We start from the raw sequence: 27,606 nt of genomic DNA on the forward strand, positions 1-27,606 counted from the left end.
GGCCTCGGGTAGACCTTGGCTCCTCTGCTGTCCCATCACAGGGGAGGGGGAGGTCCAGGAGGGGGAGGACCCAACCTTACCTGGATGTCCTATGTCATATATTCTGGAAGTTGTGCAAATGCAAGGATGGGCATAGATATTCTGCTGGGGTGGGGCTGGGTTGGTGCCCTCGGACTCTGTGAGGCTCTGTAATGCTGCTGCTTTTGGGCCCTGGCAGGATGGGCTGGGGTCTCCATGCCCTGGGCGGTAATTTGACAACAGAGGTGCCTATTGGGGCCAGTGGGGGAGCTGGCTCCCTGGAGGGCTAAGCCCAACCAGCCGTTCCTCCCCATCCCCGCATATTTCTCTCCTCCTGCTCCCTCACATCATCACACAAACATGCACATAGGACCTTGGGGGGTGGACAAGTCAGGGAGTGCGGGTATGGACCCCATTTCCGCATTCCTGTGGCAACCTGCCCCCCAATTTTATTTGCACCTTATACACTTCCACCGACGACATTCCACGCAAACACACACTTAGGGCCTTGGGAGTGAGCACAATCAATGGCATTTGGCAAGGGGATTTCTCAGCCTCCTCTTGAGTGCCAGTGTCCACTTCCAATTTTAAACTGCACTTAGACACCGAGGGCTGTGGGTGCAAGTGGGGTGCTGCAGTGACATCAGCTGGCATAGGCCAGACAATGCCCACACTGCTCGCTCACCACAGCCATGGAGTACACCTCATTAACACACAACACTATATTGGAGCAGGTGGAGGGAGACTAGGGGTCTTAGCACACCTCTGTTGTTGCTTGGCTTCCCAGGGCTGGAGGCTAGGAGGGAGATCTGGCCGTCTGGTTGGGGTCTGGGGTGGTGGGTTGCTGTGCTCAGCGTTGGGCTGGGGAGCCTGCTCATCAGCACCCCAACAGAAAGGGTCAAACTCTGGTAACCGGTGATGGTTGTACCCCATGTGCAGCAGTACTGGGACCAGAGTGAATAGGGTGTGTATGGGGAGCATGTGTGGATGTCCGTCGTGCATTTTTGTAAGTCTTTGATTGTATGTGCATGTGTGAGCATGAGAGAGAGAGTGTGTGACTGTGTTTATGTATGACTGTATATGTCAGGTGGGGCCTTTGGCTCCTCCCCTCTCCTGGGACTTCTTTTGATTATATAGATCTTCGTCTCCCCTTCTCCTGCCACACCTGGTGTGGGGTGTGGTACCTTGGTCTGCCTAAGTGTTCGTGGCTCCCGGGTCAGGGGGTTTAAGATTTTTGGCGTCTGCCTGATCAGTCCCAATGGCAGCCTGGTGGGGTCTGGGCCCCTGGGCTCTGCTGGGTCCCCGGCGGGGGTGGTCACCCCTGGGTCCCGGGTCGCTGGGTCCTGGGCTCGGCCGGCTAGGGGGTGGGAGGCTGCGGGCGAGCCTGAGGGCTTGCCGCTGATGTCTCCCGGGACTCTGCCGGCTGCTGGTTGTGGCCCTCCGGGGCGATTCTCTGTGCCTCTCGAGGGGAGCGGGGGCCTTTCTGGTTGCAGTCTCCTTGAGGTTCCTGTGTTCTGGGGCAGCGCCTGGATCTCTGGGACTTGGAGCTCTCCCTGTCTCCTACGCATCTTTCGGGGGCAGATCTGTGGTCCCTCACACTCTCTGTTGGACGCTCCTATAGAGAAACCTTCCATAAGCAAGCACGTGTACACACACAGGTGCTCACATGGTGCTCTCAAAAGTATGGGCTTGGGCACGTTTGACACAAGTCTTAAGACTATGGTGGGCACTTAATGCACTGTGATTTATTATCGTGTGACTGTTCAGTTAAACAATGTTGATTATATATTTCTTCATCAAGTTGACGCAGTGATAGCTTGATCTTGTTGTATTGTTGTTGTGTCCCTTTTTTTTTTTTTGCTTTTTTTCTTGTCTCTTTCTGCAGGTCTAGAAGCAGACTCTTGTTCATTATTGTTTATTTTTGTGGACCCCCCCCCCCCCCCTCTCCCCACCTTTTGTCTTTTCCTTTCTCTTTCACCTCTGACTCTGTGTCTGGTTGGAATTACAAAGCATTCAAAAACAATAACAATAAAGTTTTAAGTATCAGGCGTGACATTAAAAGCAGACGCTTTGGTGCTCCACCTGAGAGTAAATCTGTAAGGCTTGTTACCAGCATTCAGACATCAATTCTGTTTGCTTCACAGCCAGACAGGACACGGTAAATAAAATAATAATAATAATAGAATACAAATAGCAGCAACACTGACGGGTGGACGAGCCATTAGAGAAAGTTTAACCCTTGAGCAGCCGAGCCCTTTTGATTAGAAGTGAACAAAATAATCCAAATGCTCTTTTAGGGTTTCTGTCTGGTCCTGAGTCCAGTCCAATCAGCCTGAAGAATATCCCGAAGGTTTCTGGTTACAGCATCTGTAGAGCCTCGCTAAATCACCATTGTGACAAAGACTAGGCTGGAGATCACCATGGCAACAGATGACAGGCTTAAACTACCATGAAGCCAGCCACTAGGGGGCAGCTGATGGGCTCTGGCCTGTTCACCTAAACCGTTCTGTTCTTAGTTCAGCTGTTGTCTTCAAACATCTGTTGATCCAGTGGTGGCGGTCGATAACCAGCAGCATCATAAAGTGTGTTTTCCATTAGCATTTGCAGCTGCAGCACATTAGTTTCTATTCCATTCTGTGACGGTGAGCTTCCTGTGACTCTGGAGGATGGGTGTGATTAAATGAGACTGTTTAGAGGTGAACCCGTTTCACCTTAGTGGTGATGACCTGGTAGTTCTAGCTGACACCCATCTCCCAGCCTGTGTTAGACCCACAGACACTCGTTATCGCAGCACGCTCCAGGAATAGTTCCTCCAGCCTGCTGGACCAGACCGCTCCCAGAGGCAGAGATGAAGAGAGCAAAGCCTAACTCCAGAGCAGAAGGTGATGGAGTCCAGCTGGATTATTTCAAAGTGAATGTAAGAAACCTGTCAGCTTGGGATGTCCTCCTAATCCAGGACAGAAGAAGACAGAGCTGCAGCGTTTTAGTGTTGTGATCTTCGGACATCCTCCTCTGGTCTCTATGGTCACTTTTGAGTTGAGTTCCAACAAATATGATTTCAGAGCTTTTATCTTTTGACTTAAAATCTGAAGTTTTTCTGGTGGGCCACCAGAGTGAAGATGAGATACTGTAAGAAGCTGTGGAGGAACGTTTTTCTCCATCAGATCTGGGTTCCTGGCTGCCTGAACTGATGTTTGTCCAATGAGGACTGATGAGTTGGGGTTGCTATGCCACTGCTTGGCCTTATCTGTCTGTTGCTTTAGCAGCCTCTCGCTACTGCCGGCGCCGCCCATGTACTGCCATCTTGTGTAGCACCTCTCAGTCAGGAGACTTTAAAGTGCACCACGGTGAAGCACTGTGGTGCACTTTTCAAAAAGTAGTGGTGAACTTTCACCTCCAGAACAGTTTTAACCAAACGTAGCTATTAGCAGTTGCCTTCCTTTAAAAGGCCTGCCTGCATCCTGTCACAGTGGCAGCCTTGTTACTCTTCGTGATCTCCGTGCTTGTCCCTGTGGGGAATTTGGCAACTGACTAAACTTCATTAGGTGTGGAATATCCATTTAATCTCCCAGCTGTCATTACCGATGAATTGAGTCATGAATATAATCCATCTCACTTTCAGATGACTCTAATCTTCATCGTCTCATCTTCCTCACAGCTGATTGGATCGATCATCGGTCGTCAGGGCACCAAGATAAATGAGATCCGGCAGTTCTCAGGAGCCCAGATCAAGATCGGTAGTCAGATCGACAGCAGCAGCGACCGACACGTCACCATCACCGGCACGCCAATCGCCATCAACCTGGCTCAGTATTTAATCACTTCCTGGTAAGCTGCAGAGAACTCGCAGGTTCTTCTGTTTCTACTGGAATGTTTTAAACTTTCATCGTATTCCAGGTAAATTTCACCCTTTCTGTTAGGAAACAATCAGGAGTTAGCTGTGGCTTCAAAAGCAGTTTTCTATGGGAGTAAAATAGCCAGGATTACAATACTGGAAGGTTCGGATGGAGTGATTTTCCACCGTGACGTCAACGATCAGCACCGACAGCATCCAGACATTAATAATATTAAATGTTTTAGTCCTTCAAAGTGCTGCATAACTGTTCAGCTTTTTTGGGGGGGGGGGGGGGGGGGGCATACAAATCTGTGTTGGGGGTGGGGGTGGGGGGTGGGGTACCTCAGAAACATCGATTTTAAAGCGGCCACAACACAGCTGATTGAATTCCTTCCAATCTGCTTCACCAGCAACTCCTCCGGTTTTACTAATGCCAGCTGTTTGGCACCACCTGCTGATACCTTCTCACAGAGAATTAACCACAACGTAGGGACGGGTACCTTTAACACTTGAATCGATACGGTACCAATTCCCGGTACCTACGAATCGATACCGGTACTGAACGGTACCGATTTTTGATACTTTTGAGTGTTTAATAATTATTTAAATCACTTTCTTAATTAAATATATATTATTTTTCCAACATTTGATAAACCTGTTTGTATTTTATCATCGTAATGTTGTACAAACTTCTTCAACATGAAAACCTTTAACAACATTTTCTAAATGAGGCAAAAACAAACCCAGCTCCACGTAGTCCTAATCCTCTTCTAATCCCTCTGGAATAACTCTGATGAGGAGATCATGTGTTATAAACTACAAATGAAACTAAAACAAACTTTGATACCACACAACAGTTTGTATTTTAATATTGTGGTGTTTCACAAACCAAACCAGCTCCACGTACTCCTGTTCCTCTCTTTTCTCCTCTGGACAATCTGTGAGATGGTGGGTCCTTGTAGTTTATAAACTGTGAGATGGTGGGTCCTTGTAGTTTTATAAACTGTTAGTCGGTACCATGGAATTTGGTCGGTGCCTTAAAAAAGTACAGAATTCGGTACCCCTCCCTAACCACAAGTCCTGCCAGCAGCTCCACAGGGGGTTTCAGAGTACCCACCCTATCTGAAATGGCTTCGTGAAACGGAGACATGCACACGCTGCGAAGTTCTGGTAAAACTACCCGGCTGTAAAGATCGTGGAAATGGGCTTCTTGTTCCTGATCCTCCGAGGCTTCCAGGCTGTTTCTGTCTGAACTAACAGAATCTCTTCTGATCCTACAGGTTCTTCTCTAACCTCGCTGGGGTCCTGACCTCTTACCTTAATGAACTTTAAATCACAGTCATCATCTTGTTTATGTAGGTCCAAACATTAACCCATTAGCAGAAGTTCCTACGGACGACCTGTTAGCCTTGTTAGCATTGTTAGCCTTGCTCCTAGGCCTGGAATATACTTGCTGTTTAACCTCATGTTGGCGCGAGCAGCAGTTCACATACTTGCTGCTACACGGCACTGCACCACTAGGTGCCGGGTTTGTAGGTACAACCAAAACAAACATGGCGTCAATAAAAGAGCTCACAACGGAGTCACCATGGTGAGACGCCACCTACTGGTTACTCGTATATTGCAGCATTTGGTTGCGTTGCGCCGCGTTAATTTCGGGGGATGCGCACAAACAGTGCTTCAAATCAATGCAAGCAACGCATGGCAGCCATTTTAAACACGTGTTTGCATCATTGAACAGCAAGTATTGGTCTCGACACACGGGAGGCGACATCGCCTCTCCTCCATTCATTTTCATTGAGACATGCGCGACAAAGCGATAATCGCGGGTCTCCCTCCTACCAAGCGAAATGCGAAAAACGTGCGTGTGAAATTTTGCGCTCGTATACATGTCGTGCACAGGCGACCCAGCGACGCGATCCCAGAAAGTTGAAACATTTTCAACTTTTCATTGCTGTCGCACGGACGAGGACCAATCAACGGAGGTTTCATTCACTGACCAATGAGCGGCCAGGATTCTCCGCACATCTCTGAGCAAACATGGAGGAGAAGTTGATTATTATTATGTTTTATAGTAAAATCAGAAGTAAGATTTCACATAACTCTAGCAGCACCTTGTGAAACATCATATCTACCACTTTATTAACTCTGAACCGCTTAAATAACCTTAATTCCCTCCAACCTGATACAGCCAATCAAAACAACAGAAGTTTCTATTTCGCCATGGAACAGAACGCGTAGACGGCTTTGCCGCTGGCCGCTGCCGCGGATCGCCTCCCGTGTGCCGGGTAATAAAAGCGACAGTGACAAATTTCGCTGATCGCTGTCGTTTGTCGCCTCCCATGCGTCGAGCCCATATGTCCCGGCAATTGTGCTGCACTTCCTGGTAGGCCAGGCCAGCTCTCTCACACCATCAGCAGCTCGTTTTCCTGTAGTTCCTTGATCGGCGGATGCTCTTCCTCCTGTTTTTTCATCATCATCATCATCAGCAGCTGTGAGAAGCCTCCATGCTAACATGTCTGTGCTGGTTGTGTTTCCTCCTCCCTAAGCCCCCCCACCCCGAGCCAACACCCTCCATCCGTACAGTGAGCTCCCAGCAGTAATCACCAGTAAAACGCCCGTCTTCTCACTTTGGTTCCGTCACTTTTTCATTTTAACTCTCCAAAGTTTCCTGTTTTGGTTCACTTTTACTTTTGATCTTGTTTTTTTAACATGTCTTTTATTTAACCCTCCAACCCTTCTCCATCCCAATCCCCTCCCCCGACCCCTGTCCTTCCTTCACCCTAACCTTCCCCCTTCACCTCCTCCCTCCAGTTTAGAGACAGCCAAATCCACCGCTCAGTCCTCCTCCATGCCGTCTCCTGTTGACCTGACCATGAGCTTCACCCAGCCCGCCCCCCCTGCCTCTGCCTCGTCCTCCTCCTCCTCCCCCCTGGCAGTGATGGGCGCTGCACTGCCCCATGCTCCAATCCTGGGTGCCCCCTACGCTCTCCCCCTCTCCAGCCTCCTGGGAGTGAAATCCATCCCCTACCTGGCACTTTCCACCCCCTCAGCAGCTGCGGCGACAGCCGCCACCATCGGAGCACCGCTGCTACCGGCCTCGGCGGCAACGGCGGCAGTTCCAGCTCAAGCGGCGGCAGCACTGGCGTCCTACACAGCCAAGATCTCCTCTTCTGCCAACGGGATGAAGAAGCCTGAGAGGCAGAAGTTTTCTCCGTACTGACGCCAGAGGAGAACTGCGTCGAGGTAAATCCAGATGTGCAGGTGGGAACCCTGAAACAAACGCCGGTACCTTCAGGGACGGATGAGACCAGCAACAATAAAAATTAAAAATCAATCTTTGATGGAAATTGGCCTTTAATCCGTATGATTGGTTCAACCAGCAGATCGCAGATCAGATTCACCAACAAAAGCACCATAGCGGTGGCGTTTGCTCCATCCGTTACGCCCATGTGCTCTAAAACCCTCACACGTCTTTGTGTTAGCTGAGGCGAACATCTGGAATCAGGCTGATTCCAGATGTTCGCCTCAGCTATAGATGCTCCTCCAGTGGCTCTTCCTTTCAGCTGAAGCCGGTTGTTTGTGTGTCTGGTCTGTTCCTGCAGCTCCATCCTGGTTGGAGTCCAGACGTCGGCGCTGGAGGTCCCTTGGGCCACGCAGCCTGTAAAAGCCATAGAGACTCTTCCTGTCCTCGTCTTCGTCCTGCTCTCTATCCTGTTCTTTACTCGTATGTTATTAACCAATAGTCAGCGTTTCTGTACTGACCTCTCCTCTCTGCTCCTGTTTGCAGTTTTTCCTGATAAAATGTGCTTTTAAATTATTTTTATGTATTTAAAGGAGTTTATAATTTTCAGTTTTCATTCCCGTGTCATCGCTGTAGCGCTAGCGTAGCCCTCTCACCTGTTAACCACACATTCACACAGAACATTCTAGATTACAGCAGAACCTTCTGACCTCCATCAGGAAGCTACTCAACAGACATGAGGGTCAGACACAAACGTCACCATGACAACAGGACCCAGAACCTTTGTGCTGGATGAAATCTGATTTAGAGCTTCTAAATGTTCCCTAGGGTTAAACTCGTCTGAATTTCCTCTAAAAACGCGACATTATTATGACATTTAATTGAAAACACACCAGAAGACTTCTGATGACTCCTGAACGCATCATTGGTGGGTTCTAGCAGCGGTCTGTTCCTGCTGGAGGAGAACCGAGTCAGAAACCAGATGGGTCCTGGTGGTTCTGTGGAGCTCCGTCCTCTCAGTCGTTTTTAGTTTTTGTCTGAACTAAAGCAGTTTGCTGCGGCTGCACGTCGCTTTACCTCACTCACACACACACACACACACACCTGTCTTTCTATCATAGTGAGGACCCTATATGGACTTCCATTCGTTTTTGTGACTCCACCATGCCTAACCCTAACTAAAACTTAATTCACACCAGACTTCTAAAGTTAACCAGTAGAGCTCTGCGACATTGTCCCTAAGTGAGGACATTGGTAGCAAAATGTCCTCGCTTTGATGTATAGACTGGTACACACACACACACACACACACGACCACAGAGATCTTTGTGCACTCAGAGCAATACCGAGCCGATCAGTAGCTCCACGTCACAGAAAAACTGAAACAGTTAACTTGATGTGTTTATTATTGAAGACGATGTGCTTCACTTGTTTCGACGAAGCCATACGACCCCGTTGGTGACCTGTTTCTTTTGTCTTCCATCACTCTTTTGGTCGTGTTCCATGTTCATGCATGAGTCTGTTTCTGATGATCGTCTATGCAAAACTCACCTGGATGACGTGCAGCAGGTGGAGACTGCGACCCGCGGAGACTCGGGCCTGCGACGCGTCCACCCTGATGATGATGATGATGATGATTAGCTCTGTAGTGCTGCTGCAGAGAGCAACCCTAACCCCACACACTCGGGTAGATCTGCATCAGAACAACTGATCAACCCTTTATCACTAGACTCATGTTAACTCAGTAACCATCAACAATTAGGACAAACATGTTTAAGTCAGTGAACTCACCACCATCACCCCGGTTACAGACGTGTACTCTTTAATCATCATGTGACCAAAAACAGCTCCAGCTGCTAGACCCAGACTATGGCATCTCATCATCCACCGGCGGCCCCCGACCAACACTCTAACCTGTTTGATGAAGAATGGCGCCACAGCAGAGGCAGCGTTGCAGAGCCTTTGGTCATTCATAAGTGGTCAGCTTATGGCGGTCATGTGGTGCCGTCAAGTTTTTCTCACAAAGTTGAAGCGACAGCGAGATAGGGGGGGGGGGGGGGGGGGTCGACACGCTGTCACGAGCATCCTTTAGCTTAGACCAAGTGTTCCCAGCAGACATCGTGAGAGCCGGGAGCTCTTCTAAGATAAAGGTCAAGTATTACTTTAATACTTTAATAATATTTAAAACAGCTTTGTTTTCCATCTAAACCGTTCTGCTTGTAGTTCACCCCTGGGTCACATCAGATGCAGAAGTGCGACGATGAGCTGCGAAGCGCCGTGGAACCAAGAGCGCTTCTTTTTGGCGCCCTTCTTAACCTCCGGTCTCGATCACATCAGCTATGGAGCGCGATGTAGGCTCACGCCTTGCAACAGTCGTTTGGGCGGGGCTATATTTTGTGGGCGAGCCTGATTTTGCCTGATGTGAACAGAGGAGCAGTGGGCAAACTTTGAGAGCAATCCACTTTGTGGCGCTTCCCAGCTGATGTGATCCTGGCTTTAGTTGTGTTTGGAGAACGTAGACGAGTATTGATATTTGGGACATGCCTTGTGCTGCTAAACTTCAAAGTTCCCAATTGGGGGACGTTAGGGCCCAAAGGCCATGTGGAAAGGTCTGGAAAGGTCACCAGTTGGGGTTCACTGGCTTAAATACCTAAACTTCCTCCTTTAATGAGCCGTTCCAGAAGGTGTTGTTGGTCCATCGCTGTCCTTGTGACCCAAGCTTCAGCTTTAGCGCCAAAGCTCTCGGGGGACACTCCAACCGTGATCATGACGTCATCCTCTTTGGCACAAAGGCCTGATCTTCTGATGAAGTGAATCTAAACGAATAACAAGATTTTAGTTATAAACCGTTGTGGTTGTCTTCGGGGTGAACGTGATGCAGCCTGCTGTCTCCCTCTCTCTCTCTCTCTCTCTCTCTCTCTCTCTCTCTCTCTCACTCTCACTCTCACTCTCACTCTCACTCTCACTCTCTCTCTCTCACACACACACACGCACACACAGAGACACACACACACACACACACACACACACGCACACACAGAGACACACACACACACACACACAGACAATTGCTGAGAGTCATAATCAATATTGTATTGCACTGAAACATGGAAAGTCCATCATGATGATATTCTGAGTGAAGTAAGACCTCCATGTCTTTATTACTTCTTCTTGTGTGTGTGTGTGTGGGGGGGGGGGTCCTTTGTGACTGTTTCCACTCACATGTTCTAATAAATTAACACTGAACCAATCAGATGCTTTGTTTCTGTTAATGTATGCTTTTAATGGAAATGACATAGAAACATGAAACAACCGATGCTTCGGGTCCGCTGTGCTTCAAACCTTCTGTTGGCGACGTGAATCACGTTCTTCATAAACAGTTTAGACGACCACGCTGACATTTAAATGGTTAAGATGAACTCATGTTTGTTGTGTCCCGCAGAGCTGAGGAGCTGATGAAGACGTTAGGTGTTAGGGTTTCTGCTACAGTGGGATGTGGAGTTTGCTGGTTGTTGGGAGTGGAAATCATCACACGGTGATGTTGGAGATGTTGGAGAGGTGCAACGGAGGCTGGGGTTTACAGAAAGCTTCAGCTGTTTAACACAGTTAGGCAGAAATGTAGGCGCCACATAAAAGAAATGAACTGAATTTTTAGTAGTTCCTCCCTCAGCAACCTCTAAACACTTCCTAAATCTTCCAATGAGAATCTGGATTCTGGCTGAAGGTCTTCTGGACCGTTCGTCTTTACGGAACATCTCCAGTTCATCCAGGTCTGATGCTTCTGAGCATGGACAGCTCTCTAACTCACACCACAGATGTTCAATAATATTTAGGTCTGGGGAATGAGATGGCCGTTCCAGAACGTTCTACTTGTTCTTCTGCATGAACACCTGAGTGGATGTTGAGCAGGGTTTCGGGTCCAGCCCCGGTGCAGCTTCATCTTTGTCCCTGATTCCTGGACATTGGTCTCCAGAATCTGCTGATCCTGAGTGGACACCATGTGTCCCTCATCTTTAACAAGATTCCCAGTCCCTGCACCGGCCACACAGCCCACAGCATGATGGAACCACCACCGTGTTTTACTGTAGGTAGCAGGTGTGATTCTTGGAAGGCTGTGATCCCTTGTTCTGCACAAATAACTCCATTTTAGTTTCAGCAGTCCACAGCACCTTGTTAACGAAGCTGGCTAGTCCAGATGTGCTCTAGCAGACCTCCAGCTGCTCTGTTTGAGCTGTGGGTGGAGAAAAGGCTTCCTCTGCTTCACTCTCACATACAGCTTCTCCTTGTGGAGCTGAACGATCTGCAGCCAGATGATGCTGTAGGTCCTGGTGCTGGTCTGTGGGTGGACTCTGACTGTTCTCACCGTTCTTCTCTTCTTTTCTTGGTCTGCCACTTGGAGCCGTAACTTGAACTGTGCCTGTGGTCTTCCACTTCCTCAACATGTTCCTAACTGTGGAACCAGACAGCTGAGATCTGAGACAGCTTTTTGGACCCTTCCCTAAACCAAGATGGAGAACAGTCTTTGTTTTCAGCTCGTGTGGGAGATGTTTGAGACCCCGTGTTGCTGCTCTTTAGAGAACATTCAAAGAGGAGGGAAACTTGCAGCTGGCCCCTTGGATGCTTTTTCTCCTGACGGGATTCAGCTGTGTATGGAGGTCAGGGCTCACTGAGCTTACCAAACCCATTTAGTTTTAATAATTAGTTCTAAAGGTTTTGGGGTCAATAAAATGACAACAGTGTCCAAATGTGTTTAAACAGCTGATGCTTTCTGTAGATCCTGTAAACTTGTTTCACTTCTCCAGCATCACTGTGTGTGTCTCCTATATGAGATGTTCCACTGAAATGTTTGTCATCGTAACAACCCACGATTTATACAGGAAAATCCTGAAGATTAACAAGGCTGCCCAAACCTCCACATCCCACTGTTCCTGATGGACTTCAGCTCAGACCTCTACTGCCCCCTGGTGTTCACACACTGCGTGTGCAGGTCCTTCCATCTCCCAGTCCAGGGCCGTTCTGTTATTCCTGAAACACGGAGAGACTCAGGGAGACTGGTGTAAACATGCATGTTAGGAAAGTTTTTTGGACCACAAAATAATGAAAACAGCAGCAGGTGTGATGATTTGGGTCTGTGCATCTTAGAGAGCCAGTAAGTAGTTATGTTCTGGAGGAGGCGGAGAATCCACAGCAGGGATCAGGGTTATAGAAGAGAATTGATAACAAGCAGATGCTCTCTGGATGACTGTCAGAACATTGAAGCAGAGGTATAATAGGTACATGAACAAATCAAACTAAAGGACAACATTTCTTACTTTGTTTATTAAATACAGAGAATTAGTAAATGTAATATTTTTGGTCGTTCTGAAGATTTTTATGATTTATTTTTGACAGCTGAAAAAGAACAGCTGTTGCTGAAATGTGATTAAAGCCTAACCTTTAAGAAAAGTATGTTGTTGCTTTTAAACTGTGGTTTAACAGGAACACACCAAACAAAACACAACACTTTGTTTTTGCTCCCGTTTCTCATGAGCTGAACTCAAACATCCCTCTCTCAAAGGTTGTGGCATTGTGCTGTTTGATCAACCTGCACATGTCAGGGTGTCCTTTTGTTGTGGGCAGGCTAAGGCACACCTGTACATTATTTATGCTGTCATCAGCCCCTTGATGTGCCACACCTGTGAGGTGGGATGGGTTATCTTGATAAAGGAAAAGTGCTCACTAACACACATGTAGACACATTTCAGAACAACATCTGAGAGTTGTGGCTGTTTTGTGTTTGTAGACAAAGTTTCAGATGTTTGCAAAAACAAAAGTGTTGCATTTTGTTCGATGTATTTCTGTTAAACCACAGTTTAAAAGCAACAAAGAGGCGAGCTGGATCTGGCAGGAGCCTACCTGGTGTAGGTGTTTCACTCACCTTCAGCTGATGCTGGAGTCGTCTGCTTTAAGGCTTCGTTTTGTTTCATCCGTCTGAAACAAACAGGTGAGTTTCTCTCACATGTGCAGATAAAACCAGGTGTTTCCTCAGCTCGACGAATTGCTGCAAGGGTCACTTCCACTGGACCGCACCGATAGAGCAACAGCGCTTGGACCTGCACACCCATGTTTACTAGGAGGCTGAATCAACAATCTCACCCCTTTGTAATTTCTACTTTACCTAGCAACAGCGTAATTGATCCAAGTGAAAATAGGATTCTTTATTGATAACTGAAAACAGACGTCAACAGCCAGGGAAGCCATGGGGGTAAAGGTAGGATGGTTCTAAGGGCCCCTGACTGACAGGGCCTCCATAATATGTGATAATGATGGTTTCTCACGGGGCCCCAAATCCCTGGCAGCACCTGTGGACAGATCTGTTACAGGTAAAACTTCTATGTATGGACTTCCATAAAAACAAGCAGTAGTCAGAGATTTCTGAAAATCCCTAAAAGGCCAACGTGGCTGTTTCAACGTCTATTAGGCAGACTGGACAGAGCAGAGAAACATCTACAGCAGGGCGGGGGCTCCTGCTCCACCGGGAGCTGCTGTCCTGCATGTTTTTGTTGTTTCCCTGATGCAACTCGAATTTTTGTCAGCAGGTGGGTAACAGGTTTCTGCCCTCGAGGACCAGGGTTCCCAACCCTGATCTGGAACCTGCTGGATGGTCCCACTAGGACCAGGACTGGGTAGCCCTGGTTTAAGCTAAATATCAAGACTGACTAAATAAAGGATCGGTTCACGTAAATAGTCCGATTATTAAAATTAAACAAGCAAACTAAATAGTTACTCTTTCTGGAGTATTTATCTTATCCGATGGCACCATCTAGTGAATGGCAAGCATATCACACAAAAACTTTGGTGCTCTGTTTTTTTAAGATGGCAACTTCACGTTTCTGTTTATAAATGTGCTTCTGTAGCGACAAACTGCTAAAACACGTTGTTTTACGAGTATTATTCTCATGTCATGCTGTGTTCTCATATTTATATTTTACAGACTTGCTTATCAACTCTGCATCCTCTGGTCGGCGCTCAGTTTCCTATTGCACGGAGCTCTGCGGGGCAGGAGCCGTGGTTAGCAATAAAAACACTTAAATGATATGACAGTACATGATGACATCATCATGTTTACGGATTTCTGAAAGGTGAAACCTCCAGAAAGCTACGTTAAGCGACACAGCGGTTTGTAGAAGCTGAGGTCACCGGTGTGGCATACACACACCGAGTTTAACGCAATTCAAGCAAAACTAAAATAAAACCGGACTTGTTTGGTTTAAATGTCTAAAACGTTAAAACAATGTGGTTCTTTATTTGTCGTTCTTGTGAGGATCTTCATGATGTTATCTTGCGTTACAAGCAGAAGCACCGATGTTTAGTTCCCACTCATCTAGCTAGTTCACTCTTATTCTGACGTCTGGCTCTTCTTCAACTTCACTATTTGAGTTTTCATATTTAATTAAGTTCCTGAACATTAAACTATTAGTTTGAGCGTGGGGGCGGTGGGTGAATCTAGTCTTGTTTTTATTTACATTTGAATCTAGAGAAAGTTAAACTATCAAGTGTTTGAGTTGAAGCTAAATGGCTACAAAAGCTCGGTGAGCATGTAAGCCGCATTGATGTGTGTAACCAACAGATCAGCGTTAACGGCAGGGGCGGCTGGTCCATAGGGGCCATGCCCTCCCAAGAAAAAAGGGTTTTTTTTCATGTGCTTCTCATCATTGCTGTTCAGGTCCACCATTGTGGTTTGCTTGTCTGTGTTGTCCAACCGGGTTGAGCCCTCCCTGCTGGGAGTTCCACCCTTATGGGGCGATAGGGGGCGATCCCTCATCGAAAGTAATGTAAATGCTTTCCCTGACTTCCCGGAGCAACAACACAGCTTCTAGTGGCTGGCGGGACGTCTCCCTATATGCCTACGTCACGCCCCAATACAGGTAGCGTTAAGGGCACGCACAGAGCAGCAAACCATTTCCATCATGACGAGCTGCCGGAGCAACACTGTTGTCTCTTTGAAAGAGTTTTTATTTATTCGTCGTACCAGCGCGGATGAAAGGGCAACAAAACTGTTAGGACCACCAAGACCAGATCTCAACATCAAACAAGCAGCAGTTAAAGGCAGGAAATCCTACAATTGAGGATTTTCGAGAAGGTGGTATGACCAGACGTGCTGGCTCGCGGGCTGTGAGACAGCAGGGTCGCTGTTCTGCTTCCCATTCCTGCTGTTCAACCAAGATGACGCCACGACGGCCCACAGCTCGTGGACGACCACAGGAGTCACCGACATACACCATCTGGCTGAGAAGGTGAAGAGACACAAAGCGTCAAAGATCCACATGGACAGCTGCTTCAAGTTTTCTACGTTCGGACGAGTTACGCCGGGGACACACCGGCCGCCAAAGCGCTGCGAAACGGGGACCGCCTTCATTCGGCGCCCTTGTTATCCTATTCTATAGACCACATGGGCCACCGAAGCGCCGCAAAGTGCTGCGCGCCGGCGCTCCAGCCCGCGCCGTGCAGCGATCGTTTCGGCGTCTGCTCTATTTTTTTCGCGAGCCGCGGGTGAATCGCGTCAATTCTGGCAGGAAGTCAAACCTAGACATAAGAGGCAGGCTGGTAAATTTAACAAAATAAAGCATTTCAAAATACAACTCCGCGATAGTCAAATGTGTTCGTAAACAGACACTGCATAAAAACCACACACACACACACAGTTCGCACACACATGCGTGTGTGTGTGTGTGACCACACGCGTGTGTGTGTGTGTGTGTGTGTGTGTGTGTGTGTGTGTGTGTGTGTGTGTGTGTGTGTGTGTGTGTGTGTGTGTGTGTGTGTGTGTGTGTGTGTGTGTGTGTGTGTGTGTGTGAGACCACGTGAAGGGGGTGTGGTTTTGGGTGTCTTTCAACCAGAGCAAACAGGACAGAGGCACACCAAGCCCCCACAATGCGGCTCAAAAATTGAGGCCACCCCAAAGTACCAAAAATTGCAGTTCCACCCTCATCCGCTGGGGGCTGGTGTCAGGAGGGAGCAAATCCTCATTGACTCCCATGTTAAAAATACCAATTTCACAGCAGAAATAAACATGTTTACAGCCTGGTACCAAAACATGTTTTTGGTTATTATTATTTGTGCAATTGTTGTACAAAATGACTTGCTGTGGTATTAATTGTACTAATAGAGCGTCCAAGGAGTCCCCACTTCATATTTTCGGTAAGTAAAATTATATTTATGTATTTTAGGTCACTGCCGAGCTGAGCTTAGATTTTAACATGTACTGTTTAAACATGAAATTTAAATGTAATAGGGTAAAACCCAGTGCATTTAACATAATGCTGCACTTTAGAAAATGGGTTGAAATATAACATGTTGGTGGAGCTGGGTTCCGACTGTCGGCTTGTGCAGCTCTCGGGAGACCGATGTTTTCCACCCGTTCTCCCCTCCCCGCAGCTCGGCGCATCTCTGTCTGATCGCGGCTTCTGTCTGCTGCGCGGGCTGCCGGCTTTCAGCAGCTTTCGGGAGACCTGTGTTCCACCCGGTTTTACCCAGCGGTCAGCCCAGCGTATCTCTGACTCAGAAGCTCTGGTGTTGTGCACAGTTAACTCCGGTTGTAGCTAGGTTGCTACCTCCGTTAGCTTAGCGCCCACGTCCGCGTTAGCTTTGGGTTAGCTTCAGGTTAGCTTGTAGCTAGTTCGACCGGGTGTTGTCAGTTGATCCCACCCTCAGCTCCACTTCTCTTCCCTTTTGTGGAATTGTCTGGGCTTGACGGAACCTGTGACGATCAAAATGGCGGTGGTGGCCACCTCCCATTTGGCCTCAAAAACGCGTTATTGGAGCCTATGGAAATGAATTGTCCAGTATATATGTCGATGGTTCACACACGTACAAACACACACACAAACAGCGAGGGGGAGGGGGGTGTAGAGGAAAAGAGCAGAGAAAAGCAAAAGGTGCGCGTGCATTTCCAAAATGCTCATTATGTGCATTGCTATGCACCAGCTCGATCTGATTATGCAGCAAGCAACCTCAACCATCCCTGCCATGAATTTTTATTCTGTTCCGAGTGGTATAGCCAGCTTTTTTGTCCGCTCGCCCAAACGCACCAGCATTCTGGATGAGGTGGTCGCTAGAAGGCTGCCCAGAGCTTCAGCCACAAGATGGAACTTTAACAGCAGAACTGTCAACACCGTGCATGAGCACTGGGAAGACCTCATTCAGTGTTTTGAAACCGTCAACTCATCTGGTTCTTTTGACGGCAACACAATGAGAGAGGCATGTGGGTTTCTCAGGATGCTGCAGGAAGAGGATTTCCAGTTTTTTTTTTTGTTGTTTTTTTTTTTTGCAGCTGTTTAGTAAAATTATGCCTCACGTGGACATCCTGTACAAGAAATTGCAGAAGGACATCGATGCAGTCTTCATCAAGCACGCCCTCCAGATCTTCATGAGCAGTGTTGAGGCAAGAAGGTAAAATAATAATTATTATTATTTGACATGTGTATTGTTTAAAAGCAAGGTGTGGTGTGTGGACTACAAAAAGGTAATAAGTGATCCAACCTAAATAAATACTACGAATTTGTTCTTTTAATAATTTAACTTGGACAAACAATTCAATTTCTTGTAACCTATTAACGCAATTAATTGAAGTTGGATCACCGATTCCCCATTACAATGTGAGGCAAGTGAATGGAAACCACAGACTGACCTTTGTACTCGACCTTTAGCCGATCGACAGGTGCACCCCTAGTTGTTTACAAACTGAGCTTTCTACCTTTGAGAGCTGGTAAATTTTTACTTAGGGGTGGAATAGCCCTTTAAACTAACCAGAATTAAAACCAAAGCACTAAATCAGCATTTTACCTGTCACATGATTGTCATATCAGACAGCCATGTGACATTTACAAAACACTTCAGTTATTATATTATAAGCAAACTTTCCATGATGCTGTTTCACACTCACATCAGAGAAATTTTATTTTTTATGCATAAACCTTCTTAGTGTTGTCATGTTCTTACGTCTAATTTTTTGTTTGCTCTGACATTTGGATTTACTAACAGGCATTGTTGGTCTTCCCGCAGGCAGTCATCTCAACAGCAGCAGCAGGAGGCCACAGAAACCACCACCAGCAGGAGAACGGCCTTGGGAGAGGATGAGAAGCAGAGGTTGTGGGAGAAGATCTGCGGCACCATCCTGGCTCACACCAGACAGAGGTTCTCCTTCACCAACCACCTGGTCAGTGCCACACTGCTGCAAGCAGAAATGTTTGAGCAGCACTGCCACACATTTCCCACGGGTGCCCTGAATGCCACGGTGGAGGCGAACCCCATGCTCAACAAGAACCAACTGAAGACAGAACTATCTCTGGTCTATGAGAACCCCGAGTTCAGGAGCTGCTGCGGTGCGCTGGCGTTGTATCAGCTTCTCATGAGATACAACCTCCAGGACACGTTTTCTGGGATTGTCGCTTTGATGAACATCCTCATCACAACCCCAATGACGACAGCTGAGGCTGAGAGCTGCTTCTCAACTCTCAAAAGAATTAAGACATCTCTGAGAAATTCGATGGACCAGAAACGCCTTAATGCGCTGGCCATGCTGTCCATAGAGAGGGGGCTAGTCTGGTCCATGCCTGACTTCAATGAGGTCATCGATCACTTTGCTGCTTTGAAAGACAGACGAGCAAAGTTTCATTACAAATGAACAGGTTCCATATCTTTGCTTGTGGCATGAACTACTCGCTGTGAAACTTTTATTCTTTTACTCAAAATGCAACAAACCAGATTGTGAAAACTTAAAAATGATTGATGAAACAATTCACAGAACCCCATTTTCTTTAATAAAAATGTAGATAGCTGATTTATTGCTGATTGTTTTTTAAAAATACTTTATTCTGTTTGTTGTGTTCAACTTGTTCATCGATCATACATTTTATACCTACAGGCCTGTATTCATGATAAATTGTATATTAGTTTTCACATTTGATCTAAATATGACTATTGCATCACAGCATTAAACATTTTTACCTTGAATTTGGTTGCTGTCTTACACTTAAGGTAATACTTTCTGATTTACTTACTTTACTGTAATATTTGAGTATTCACTTGCTGAAGGTCCAAAATAATCGCATTACTTAGAACAACTATAGGCTGACTTAGATAATAGGTTTGTAGAGCCATATGAGGAAATTAAAATTTAGTTAAACAGGTAGATTTGTCGTCATGTATCGCTCCCTCTGAGATGTTTCTCAGGAGCTGCCACTGGTTAACGGCTGTGAATGAAACACACACGCTTTAGAAACCACATATTTAATAAACGGGTGTGTGAGGAACAATCAGCAGCTCAGCTGTAAACTGGAGAAAACACAGAGGACTGCTTCAGACAGCACCAAGAGCAGAAGTCGGGTCGGACTTATTCACCAACTTCTGATAAAAACAATGGATTCCTTCTCTGAGGTTTGTTGGCACAAAAATGCAGAAAATCTGAACAGGAATGTGGGTCACTTCTGAAGAAATTCATTCAAAAGGTCACTTTTAGCATTGTTACCTTTAAAAACCATGAAGGGACAGTCCCATTGTATTAAGTTAATTAAAACAACGTTAACGAGGACCTGCTGCCGCTCCTGTTAACAACAGGTTAATTAAAACAACGTTGAATATTTTAGTTTTTGCTCCTGTTTCGCTGTAATTTTCTGCACGTTTGTGGGTCGGACTACGTTCTGGGTTGGTCTGGCTCCGCGGCGCTGAGCCGAAGAGGAACAAAAACAACGAAGGGATGAAGTCAGGAAGGTTTAGAAGGGCGGACCAAACCATCCCTCCAGGGAAGTGTCTGCATGCAACACCTGGGTGGGGGGTACAGTACAAACACCTGCGTGTCACGTTACCATGTGATTAAAAACAAATAAAGTCAGAAGCAGAGAAACTGTCCTGCTGGGTTTAGTGTCTTTTTTTTTTTTTTACAGCTTAAGTATAAAAGCAGGAGGACCTGCTGTCGCTCCTGTGAGTGTTTTTAAAATCCTCCTCCTTCTCCCGCCAACCCCACCGGCTCACAGGGAGAAGCGGAGTGACGTGTGTAGTGTGGCTGGAATCCAGAATCCTAAAAGGTTTCAAACCAGGAAGTGTTGGTTCTGTACATCAGTTAGTGTCGTTAACGATCACGATCACCATGTGCTCCTCCTCCAGATTACCCACAGTCCTCTTGGCTGTCTGCAGAAACTGCTGAGAGAACTCTCCTGGGGGGAAGGCATAGAGCATGGCGCCCGGCCCACCCTCCTTGGCACTGGGCAGGCTCACCACACCGGCCGCCTCTTTGTTCCGCAGGTACGTCACCAGGTGGCGCAGCAGGCGCACCTGCAATCCTGGCTCCAGACCCGGGGTCTGGCGGTCCACAGGGCCCTGCAGAGCCAGCAGGATGGCAAAGCCATTGGGGCGGCCCACCTTGATGCGGCGCGAAACCTCGTCGAGCCGGGCCTGGTCCATGCGCAGCCGCTGAGCGATCTTTAACTGGCTCAGCTGATTCTTGCTCGGCTGCTTCAGGCTGTCCTTCATCACAGTGTTGAAGAAGGACACGCCCCCCTCCAGCAGGAACAGGTCTGTAGGAAAGCTGCTGTTCTTCAGGGTGAACAAGCCTCTCCACATCCTGGAGAGCATGCTCTGGGCAAACTCCAACAGCGTGCCGGGGGGTGAGGAGGCGTCTGTGTGGGCTGCAGGAGAAGCCGAGGCATTGGCCTCACTGTTCCGATGGTGGTGGTTGTTCAGCTGTTCGCTGGAGGCCCTCTTGCTGTGATGGTGGCTGGAGGGAGGCTCTTCTTCGTTGGTGGACTGCCTTCCAGCTCCTCCGTTGTCAGGGGAATGGTCTCGGGGTTCTGTGGTGGAGTCGGGAGCTCGGACCCGAGCTCGGTCCGGACTCGCTTCAGGAGAGACGGCTCCACCAACACCACGAACCCTTGACCTCCCCACCTCCTTCTCCTCCGTCTGCCTTTCTGCTGACAGACTACTGCTCCTCCTCCTGTTCCTCCTCTCCTCCCTCTCCTTCAGCCAACGTTCCCTGCTCTTGCTACGACTCCTTGCTGCTCTCCCACTCCTCCCAAACGCCTCCACCCCTCCGGACCTCCTCTCCAAGCTGCGGGTGGGGCTGCTGGGAAAGTCTCTCTCCAGCAGGGCCCTCTCCCTCAGGGAGAGCAGGCTGTGAGCAGGGGGAGAACGCTCCCTGGCCCCCCGTAGCTCCTGTTCAAGGCTGCGATGGCGGCTGTATGCCTCTCCAAGAAGGTCATAGTGGGAAGGGAGTGTAACGGGCGTCTGGTAACCAGGAGGAAATGGGCGCGACGGGCTCTCCTCCACCTTAGCAAAGTCCACCCTGAGCCGGTGCTCTGGGCCCCCCAGAGGGAAGCCCCTCATCTGGGTGCAGGCGGCCTGAGCTGCATCCAGACTCTCGTACTGGATGTAGGCAAAGCTGTCCCCCTTCACGTAGTCAATGTTCCGTATGCTGCCAAAGCGATCAAACTCTCGAGCCAGGGCAGCCAGTGGGTTCCCGGGCCCCAGCCCCCCCACCCAGAGGCGGGTGGTGGGGTTGGCTTTGCCGTAACCGATCTTTATGGGGTTCCCACCCATCAGCCGGCCCTGCATGGCCACTTTGGCACGGTGGGCCATGTCCAGGTTCTGAAACTTCACAAACGCATAAGCCCCGCCCTGTCCACGTGCCGGGCGTTTGATCACCACTTCCTCAATGATGCCATATTTATCAAACCCCCTCCGGAGCTCAGCTTCCGTCACGTTCCCATCCAGGTTACCGATGAACAGGTTACTGGTCGCCCGCTGGTCATCCTCCGGCTTCAAGTCCTCCACCACTGGCATGGGGGGCAGGCCGTAGGGCCGCCCCCTCTCATCCAGCATCCCATAGTAGTCCAGCAGCCGGTCCCGGTCTCTGCTCAGACCCAGGGTCTCCAGGGCGTAGTGTCTGGCTCTCAGTTCCCGGAGGTTGCTGACCCCGGGGACAGGGGGGGACAGGGAGCGCTGCCTGTACGGATAGGGGGCGTGGAGGGGTAAATAACCCACGTCCGGTGGGGTGACACTCCGCCTCCGTACGTACATGGGCTCTATCTTCAGCTGGCGCTCTCCCAGAACCAACCTGGAGGATTTGGCGTGCCTGGCCTCCTTGGCATCCTCCGGGTGTCTGAAGTTAACGTAGGCGATCCGGCCAAGCTCCGGTGTGTGCGACAGCTTCACGCTCACATCCCCGAACTTTTTAAATTCGTGAAACAGCGAGTCCTCCACGTCCTCGTCCGACACCTGCGAGCCCAGGTTACTGATGAGCAGCGTTTTATACTCCAGCGTGCCCGGCCGGGGGGCGGGGAGCTCTGCTGCCGAGGTGCGGAGCGGTGGACGGCCGAGGAGGCTGAGCTCATGTCGGTGGTGGAGCTCCAGGGCGGCCGCCCTCTCCTCCCTGAGCCGCGGCTTCTCGCGTTCCCGGCTCCGGCGGCGGTAGCTCCTGCTCTCCGCCAGTAAAAGCGCCAGCGGCGGCGGGGGCAGCTCCTCTCTGCGGCTGCTCTCCCGCTCCCGTGTCCGTTTAGCGATGGCCCTGGACGGACTGCTCTCCCTGCCGGCCTGCCGCTTCATTTTCTCTGGAGGACGGATCGGAAACTTTTCGGTGTCCGCAGCGGGATTCCGGGAGCGTTAGCGGGAGCGAGGCTACGGAGGACGGGCTCAGGGGGAAACGCGGTTCCACGGCATCCGCTGACGTTCGGCTCATTTACGGATAAAAACCAGAAAAGGTTTAAAAACAAAAACTGCATCAGTGGAGCTTCAGCAGCGCCGCCATCTTGGACAATAGGAATGTGCGCGTTCCCCGAGGACGGAGAACTCGATGACGCAAGCACGTCGCGCGTTACCGTCGCTTCACGTTTAAATCTTTATTTGTTTACATAAATAAGTTTATTATTGAAATGATGGAGAATATGCCCACATCATTTAGTCCTGATCTAGAATCCAGAAGTCCCAATCCAGCGCAAATCTCTTGTTAAATTGGTTTAGATGGAATATTCCTGGGACCAAAACATTTCCAGAGACGTTTTTTTTAACTCTGACCTCTTAACAGTAGAAAAATGTTCCTAACTCAAGGGATGAGACAGAGTGGTGGTATCACCCACAGGACGTTAGGCGGCGTTCTTTTGGTTTAAAGGAATTTCTCAGAGAAGGAAAATATTTTTGCCACAAAATGAATTAGACGTAGATGGATTAATTCAGATTAACAATGGATTTGTGAGATTGATGTGGTCATCATGCCTCTGAGGTTTATTACTGAGGACCACTCCAGTGTCCAGTGGGACAGTCTTCTTTATCCACCAGGAGGTTGGAACATTGGTACACCTTCATTTATAAAGCAATGCTTGGATTACTACCCACCTACATCTGTAACTTAATCTCAAGAAGTGTAAGTCCTCAGTCTGGAAGAAGACGATCAGCTGTTACTTTGTGTTCTGTTTGCTCGCACCAATCTGGGCTAAAGGTCTTTTGTTCACTCTGCTCCTTCTGCATGGAACAGGCTGCAGGAAAACTGGGAATTAGTTTTTTTTCTCCTTGACTACATTTAAAACCAGACTGAGAACCCTTGAGAGGATTCTGTGTTGTAACTGCCTTCTGTAATCTAGTGCATAACATGTCTGTGGAGCTGAAACAACTTCTGCTGCCTCTGGGCCAGGACTGCCTTGGAAATGAGGTTTTTCATCTCAATGGGACCTTCCTGGTTAGATGAAGAATAAATCTGTTACTAACATCTAGATTTGGTCTAAAAAGATGTTCTGAGGAAATCCAAAGTTAATCTTGGATTAAGATTGGATGGAATTCTAGATTTCTCCTCTTCTGGGCAGAATGACAGGAAGGACCAGGGATCAGGTCTGAGCCGGACCTCCAGCCTCTCGGGACGATCCATACAAGCACCAGGGTTCTGGGCAAAGCTCGGTTCTCACAGAGGTGTACCCGAAATCCATCTACTGTTCCAAACCAATCCTAAACTTTCTAATCTGTCGGTGAATGCAGTGTCCTAACAAATAAAACCACTAACAGTTAATCCACATTAGCCAATCCCCATGAGGATCAGGGTTTCATCCTAGATCGGTATCGGCCCGGAGTCAAACCAACCCAAACAAACATCTCAGTTGAGTTTTCACATTTTAATGCAAAAGTAGAATTTACAGTTTTAACAGAAACACAAGTCCCACATTCATGATGGTGTTTGATCCATCAGACGGATGAGGAGTCCCTCAGAAACACGACTCTGTATTTTATCGCCTGTTGGCGAAGCTGCTACAGGACTCAGATGGGTTCAGAGTACATGACATAAGTCTGAAAACATCTGTAAGTAGTTCACCTAAAAAGCCGCCACCATTTGATTTGGTTCTAAACGGTTTTAGGAAATAAGAGTTTAATAAATAAAAACCTTTCAAATCGCCCAGCAGTTATTTCTACCGGAGATCCAAGCTGAAATAATGGAAACTCCTATTTGATCAAACTTAAGGAATTACATTTTATTCTGAAAAGGCAGGAATCGTTTCAAAACAAAAGCCTTTAAAGGACAAAGTTTACTAAATGATCTGCTGTGGGTTTGTTTTTGTTTAAATAAATGGTTTCATCGGTGGAAACTGGATTCTTGTTGCTGAACAGGGCAAGTCTGACGCTTTGGAGCTAAAAAAAAACAGCTGACATGGGAGTCTGAAGCTTCAGGACCAGCTTCCTGTGGGCGGGGCTTACCAGATCCAAATCACAGCTGATCCTGATGAGAATCCAAAGCGGGTTCAGAAAGGATCCACACACACACACACACACACACACACTAAATGTACAGTAGAAACTGTCAGCTTTGTGTGCAAACATCTGACTCTGGCGGTCACCACGGAGACCAACACGCCCCTCCCCAGGATCAGTGCGTTTAGCCGGGTGTGTCGCTACAGGTCTGTCCGTGCCTGAGCCGCAGCTGGAGCGTACTTGGGCATCAGCTCGGTGATTTTACGGATGAAGTCCGACTTTTCGGCGCAGCCTTTACACGACTCGCCCCACTCCTCCAGGATCTTCTTCAGGTCTTTCACTTTAAGCTTCTTCAGGTCCACAGAGGTCAGGTCCAGCTGTTTGTCTGTAAGAGAAGACACAAATCTAAAACGTTCAGGTTGGTGCTCCAGAGCTGTCGTAGCAGCAATCTTCTCCCTCAGACCCTTCTCTCACCATATCTCAGCTCACAGATCTGACTGTCCTTCTTCTTGAGTTTCTCACAGATCTTCTCCACTGGAACGTGGTAGCTGAGCGGTTTGGACACCTCGTTGATGATCTTGGTGGCTGCATCACTTGTTGCTCCGATGTAGTAACACTAGGCAGAGAAGCAGCAGCCTTTTAACTCACAATACTCACAAATGTATTCATGTTTGATACCAAAGATTTAAATTCTGGTTTTACTTCACTCTGATGACAAACTGAGCATCAAAGTGTGTCCGAACATCCCCGGATGTGTGGTGCACTCACAAAGCGGTTGTCCTTTCCTCTGGCGTCTTTGCAGCTTTTTAGCAGCGCCTCCTCGATGTCGGCGTTGTTGAAGTCCGCGTTGCTGTCCTTCAGCGACTGATAAAACTTCCCCAAGAAAGAGGCGCACACTGAAAGACACGACACACCCTACATGTTCAGCTACTCAACAACATCAGCACATTTCTGTCAGAGTGAATTACTCCTGATGGTACTCCAACTACATGTTGCTCTAAGCAGAACGTGTCAGACATCTTTTGATCAGCTGGAAAACACCTCCTCTGAAGGACCAGACCATGAACCACCTCTCCATCGTGCTACAGCACTAGAACATTTCTGCTTCACTGATAAAACCGCTGACAGCCGTTTGTGAGGAGCAAAAGCTTCGATGGAAGTTTGTGGAACCTGCAGATGTCCTGTTTCGTGTCTTTATGAAGCAGAAACCTCTGCAGCCTTTACCCTCCAGAAGTAGCCGCTGACTGCGGAGAGCGGCTGGATCCGTTACAAGGCGCTGCTCTGACTTCCACCCGAGTTTTGGGTCTCCATCGGTCTTTGTCAGACACGTGACCTGCATGACACCCTTGGTGCCATTTTAGGTGTGTGACTCGTGTTGCCAGGGAGCTGCAGCCGGAGTTGAAGCAGAACAAGAGTCACAAGATGGATAAAAAGAACAAGAACAAGGACAAACACATTCCTTACGGGAATAACCTTGAGAAGATAGCATGGTACCTTCACACAACAGGACTGGACCACTTTCTGCAGGTTTATAAGCAGCCAACACTTCCTTTGTTTATACACCTAGCCATCCCATCAAGCAACACGCTACAGCACTCTATACGTCACCTGACAAGGACCGGTTAGGACACCCCCCCACCCCACCCCACGGCATCTTCCTTTAATGGACCAGGTGTTATGTTAAGAGACCCATCTACAACTCATCCCCAAAACACCCTCCATTCCTTCTGGTCCAGTTCTAATGAGACCACTTGAGAGGTGGGACCATCTGCAGCTGCAGGCCCAGACAGACTGGTTCTGTGATCAGAAACAGTTGGAACTTCTGCTGGTTCACAGCAACACGGGGCACCGTTCAGCCCGTTCTGGGTCACCCGTATCTTTGGTTTCCCTGGTACTGGGAACCTCAGGCGCTGCCAGAAACCTTAAACATGTCCTCCAGGTGCTGGTTGTCTCCAGACCTTCACGTGAACGAATGTAGCCATCAGGGGTTAGTTACAGGTAAGGCCTAGCAGAGTTTTCTAGTTGTTAGGTCACGTTTCCATCAGAGGTCGGGGGTTAGGGTTTGTCTGTTCCTCTGGTCCCTCTCCTGCTTCTGCCGTGGTGATGGTAAATGGCCTGTATTTGATATAGCGCCTTCTAGAGTCCTGGAACCCCCCAAGGCGCTTTACAACACAACCAGTCATTCACCCATTCACACACTGGTGGGGATGAGCTAGGAGAGGCGAGGCTGCCGAGCACAGGCGCCACCGGTCCCTCCGACCACCACCAGCAGGCAAGGTGGGTTAAGGGTCTTGCCCAAGGACACAACGACGGTGACAGACTGAGCGGGGCTCGAACCTGCAACCGTCGCCCATGGAAGCAGACATCTGAAAACTTTCGCTCGCTTCACAGCTTAGTTTGGTGTTTATGAGGAATCCTGACAAGCACCAGCATCACTTCCTGCTACATAAGCACGTGTCAGACCACGTCGGCGGCGGTTAGGCTGAACGTTTTCAGCCTCGGAGCCTCTTCGGTCGGCTGCAGCTAGCCTAAGCTAACGCCCGGTCCTACCTTCACATTCTCCCTCCTTCAGGGCTTCCGCGGCTCCCGGAAGCAGAGTGAGCGCGAGAGCCACCGATAGCCCAATTAAACGCAACATTTCGACCTAAATGAAACCAGAAAAGCGTCCGGCCCGCCACTCTCATGCGCTTCTGCTGCCTCAGCCTCAACAGACGCCGGTAAACCGGGTGAGAGCCGAGTCTCTGCTCAGTCACCGCCTGATTGGTCAGTAAGTCACAAACCTCCACGAGCTTCCCTGTGATTGGAGAGA

At 48.6% G+C, this 27,606-nt stretch overlaps 4 protein-coding genes across 10 annotated transcripts in view; 2 read left to right on the top strand and 2 right to left on the bottom strand.

Annotated features, from left to right (window-relative positions):
* The window catches only part of pcbp4 (poly(rC) binding protein 4), a 61,183-nt gene extending 52,028 nt beyond the window's left edge, over window positions 1-9,155 (top strand). For 5 of the 7 annotated variants that reach the window (XM_015958308.3, XM_015958307.3, XM_015958306.3 and 2 more), the window contains 3 exons: window positions 3,677-3,846; window positions 6,668-7,099; window positions 7,459-9,155. In XM_015958308.3, the coding sequence (XP_015813794.3) occupies window positions 3,677-3,846; window positions 6,668-7,076 (579 nt within the window). In that variant the 3' untranslated portion in view covers window positions 7,077-7,099; window positions 7,459-9,155. Of the gene's footprint in view, window positions 1-3,676; window positions 3,847-6,402; window positions 6,640-6,667; window positions 7,100-7,458 lie in introns of those variants that run through there. The other 2 variants (XM_054733166.2, XM_054733161.2) reach the window with 2 other exon arrangements.
* LOC107384836 (uncharacterized) lies at window positions 9,149-18,762 on the top strand. Its single transcript, XM_015958305.3, has 3 exons — window positions 9,149-13,080; window positions 17,410-17,528; window positions 18,141-18,762. Exons 2-3 carry the CDS (start codon window positions 17,425-17,427, stop codon window positions 18,760-18,762), a joined length of 726 nt encoding a protein of 241 aa, XP_015813791.3. The 5' UTR covers window positions 9,149-13,080; window positions 17,410-17,424.
* Window positions 18,763-19,351: 589 nt separating this feature from the next.
* On the bottom strand, window positions 19,352-22,909 carry rbm15b (RNA binding motif protein 15B). The gene has a single exon (XM_015958304.3). The coding sequence runs from the start codon at window positions 22,671-22,673 to the stop codon at window positions 20,193-20,195; it is 2,481 nt and encodes an 826-aa protein (XP_015813790.3). The 5' UTR covers window positions 22,674-22,909; the 3' UTR covers window positions 19,352-20,192.
* A 1,302-nt stretch (window positions 22,910-24,211) lies between these two features.
* Window positions 24,212-27,559, bottom strand: manf (mesencephalic astrocyte-derived neurotrophic factor). Its single transcript, XM_015958303.3, has 4 exons — window positions 27,348-27,559; window positions 25,566-25,693; window positions 25,272-25,413; window positions 24,212-25,182 (listed from the first exon to the last, which is right to left on the bottom strand). The coding sequence occupies exons 1-4, from the start codon at window positions 27,433-27,435 to the stop codon at window positions 24,998-25,000; spliced, it is 543 nt and encodes a 180-aa protein (XP_015813789.3). The 5' UTR covers window positions 27,436-27,559; the 3' UTR covers window positions 24,212-24,997.
* Between the last annotated feature and the right edge of the window lie 47 nt (window positions 27,560-27,606).

This window comes from Nothobranchius furzeri, chromosome 3 (assembly GCF_043380555.1).
Source record: "Nothobranchius furzeri strain GRZ-AD chromosome 3, NfurGRZ-RIMD1, whole genome shotgun sequence".
Lineage (NCBI taxonomy): Eukaryota > Metazoa > Chordata > Actinopteri > Cyprinodontiformes > Nothobranchiidae > Nothobranchius > Nothobranchius furzeri.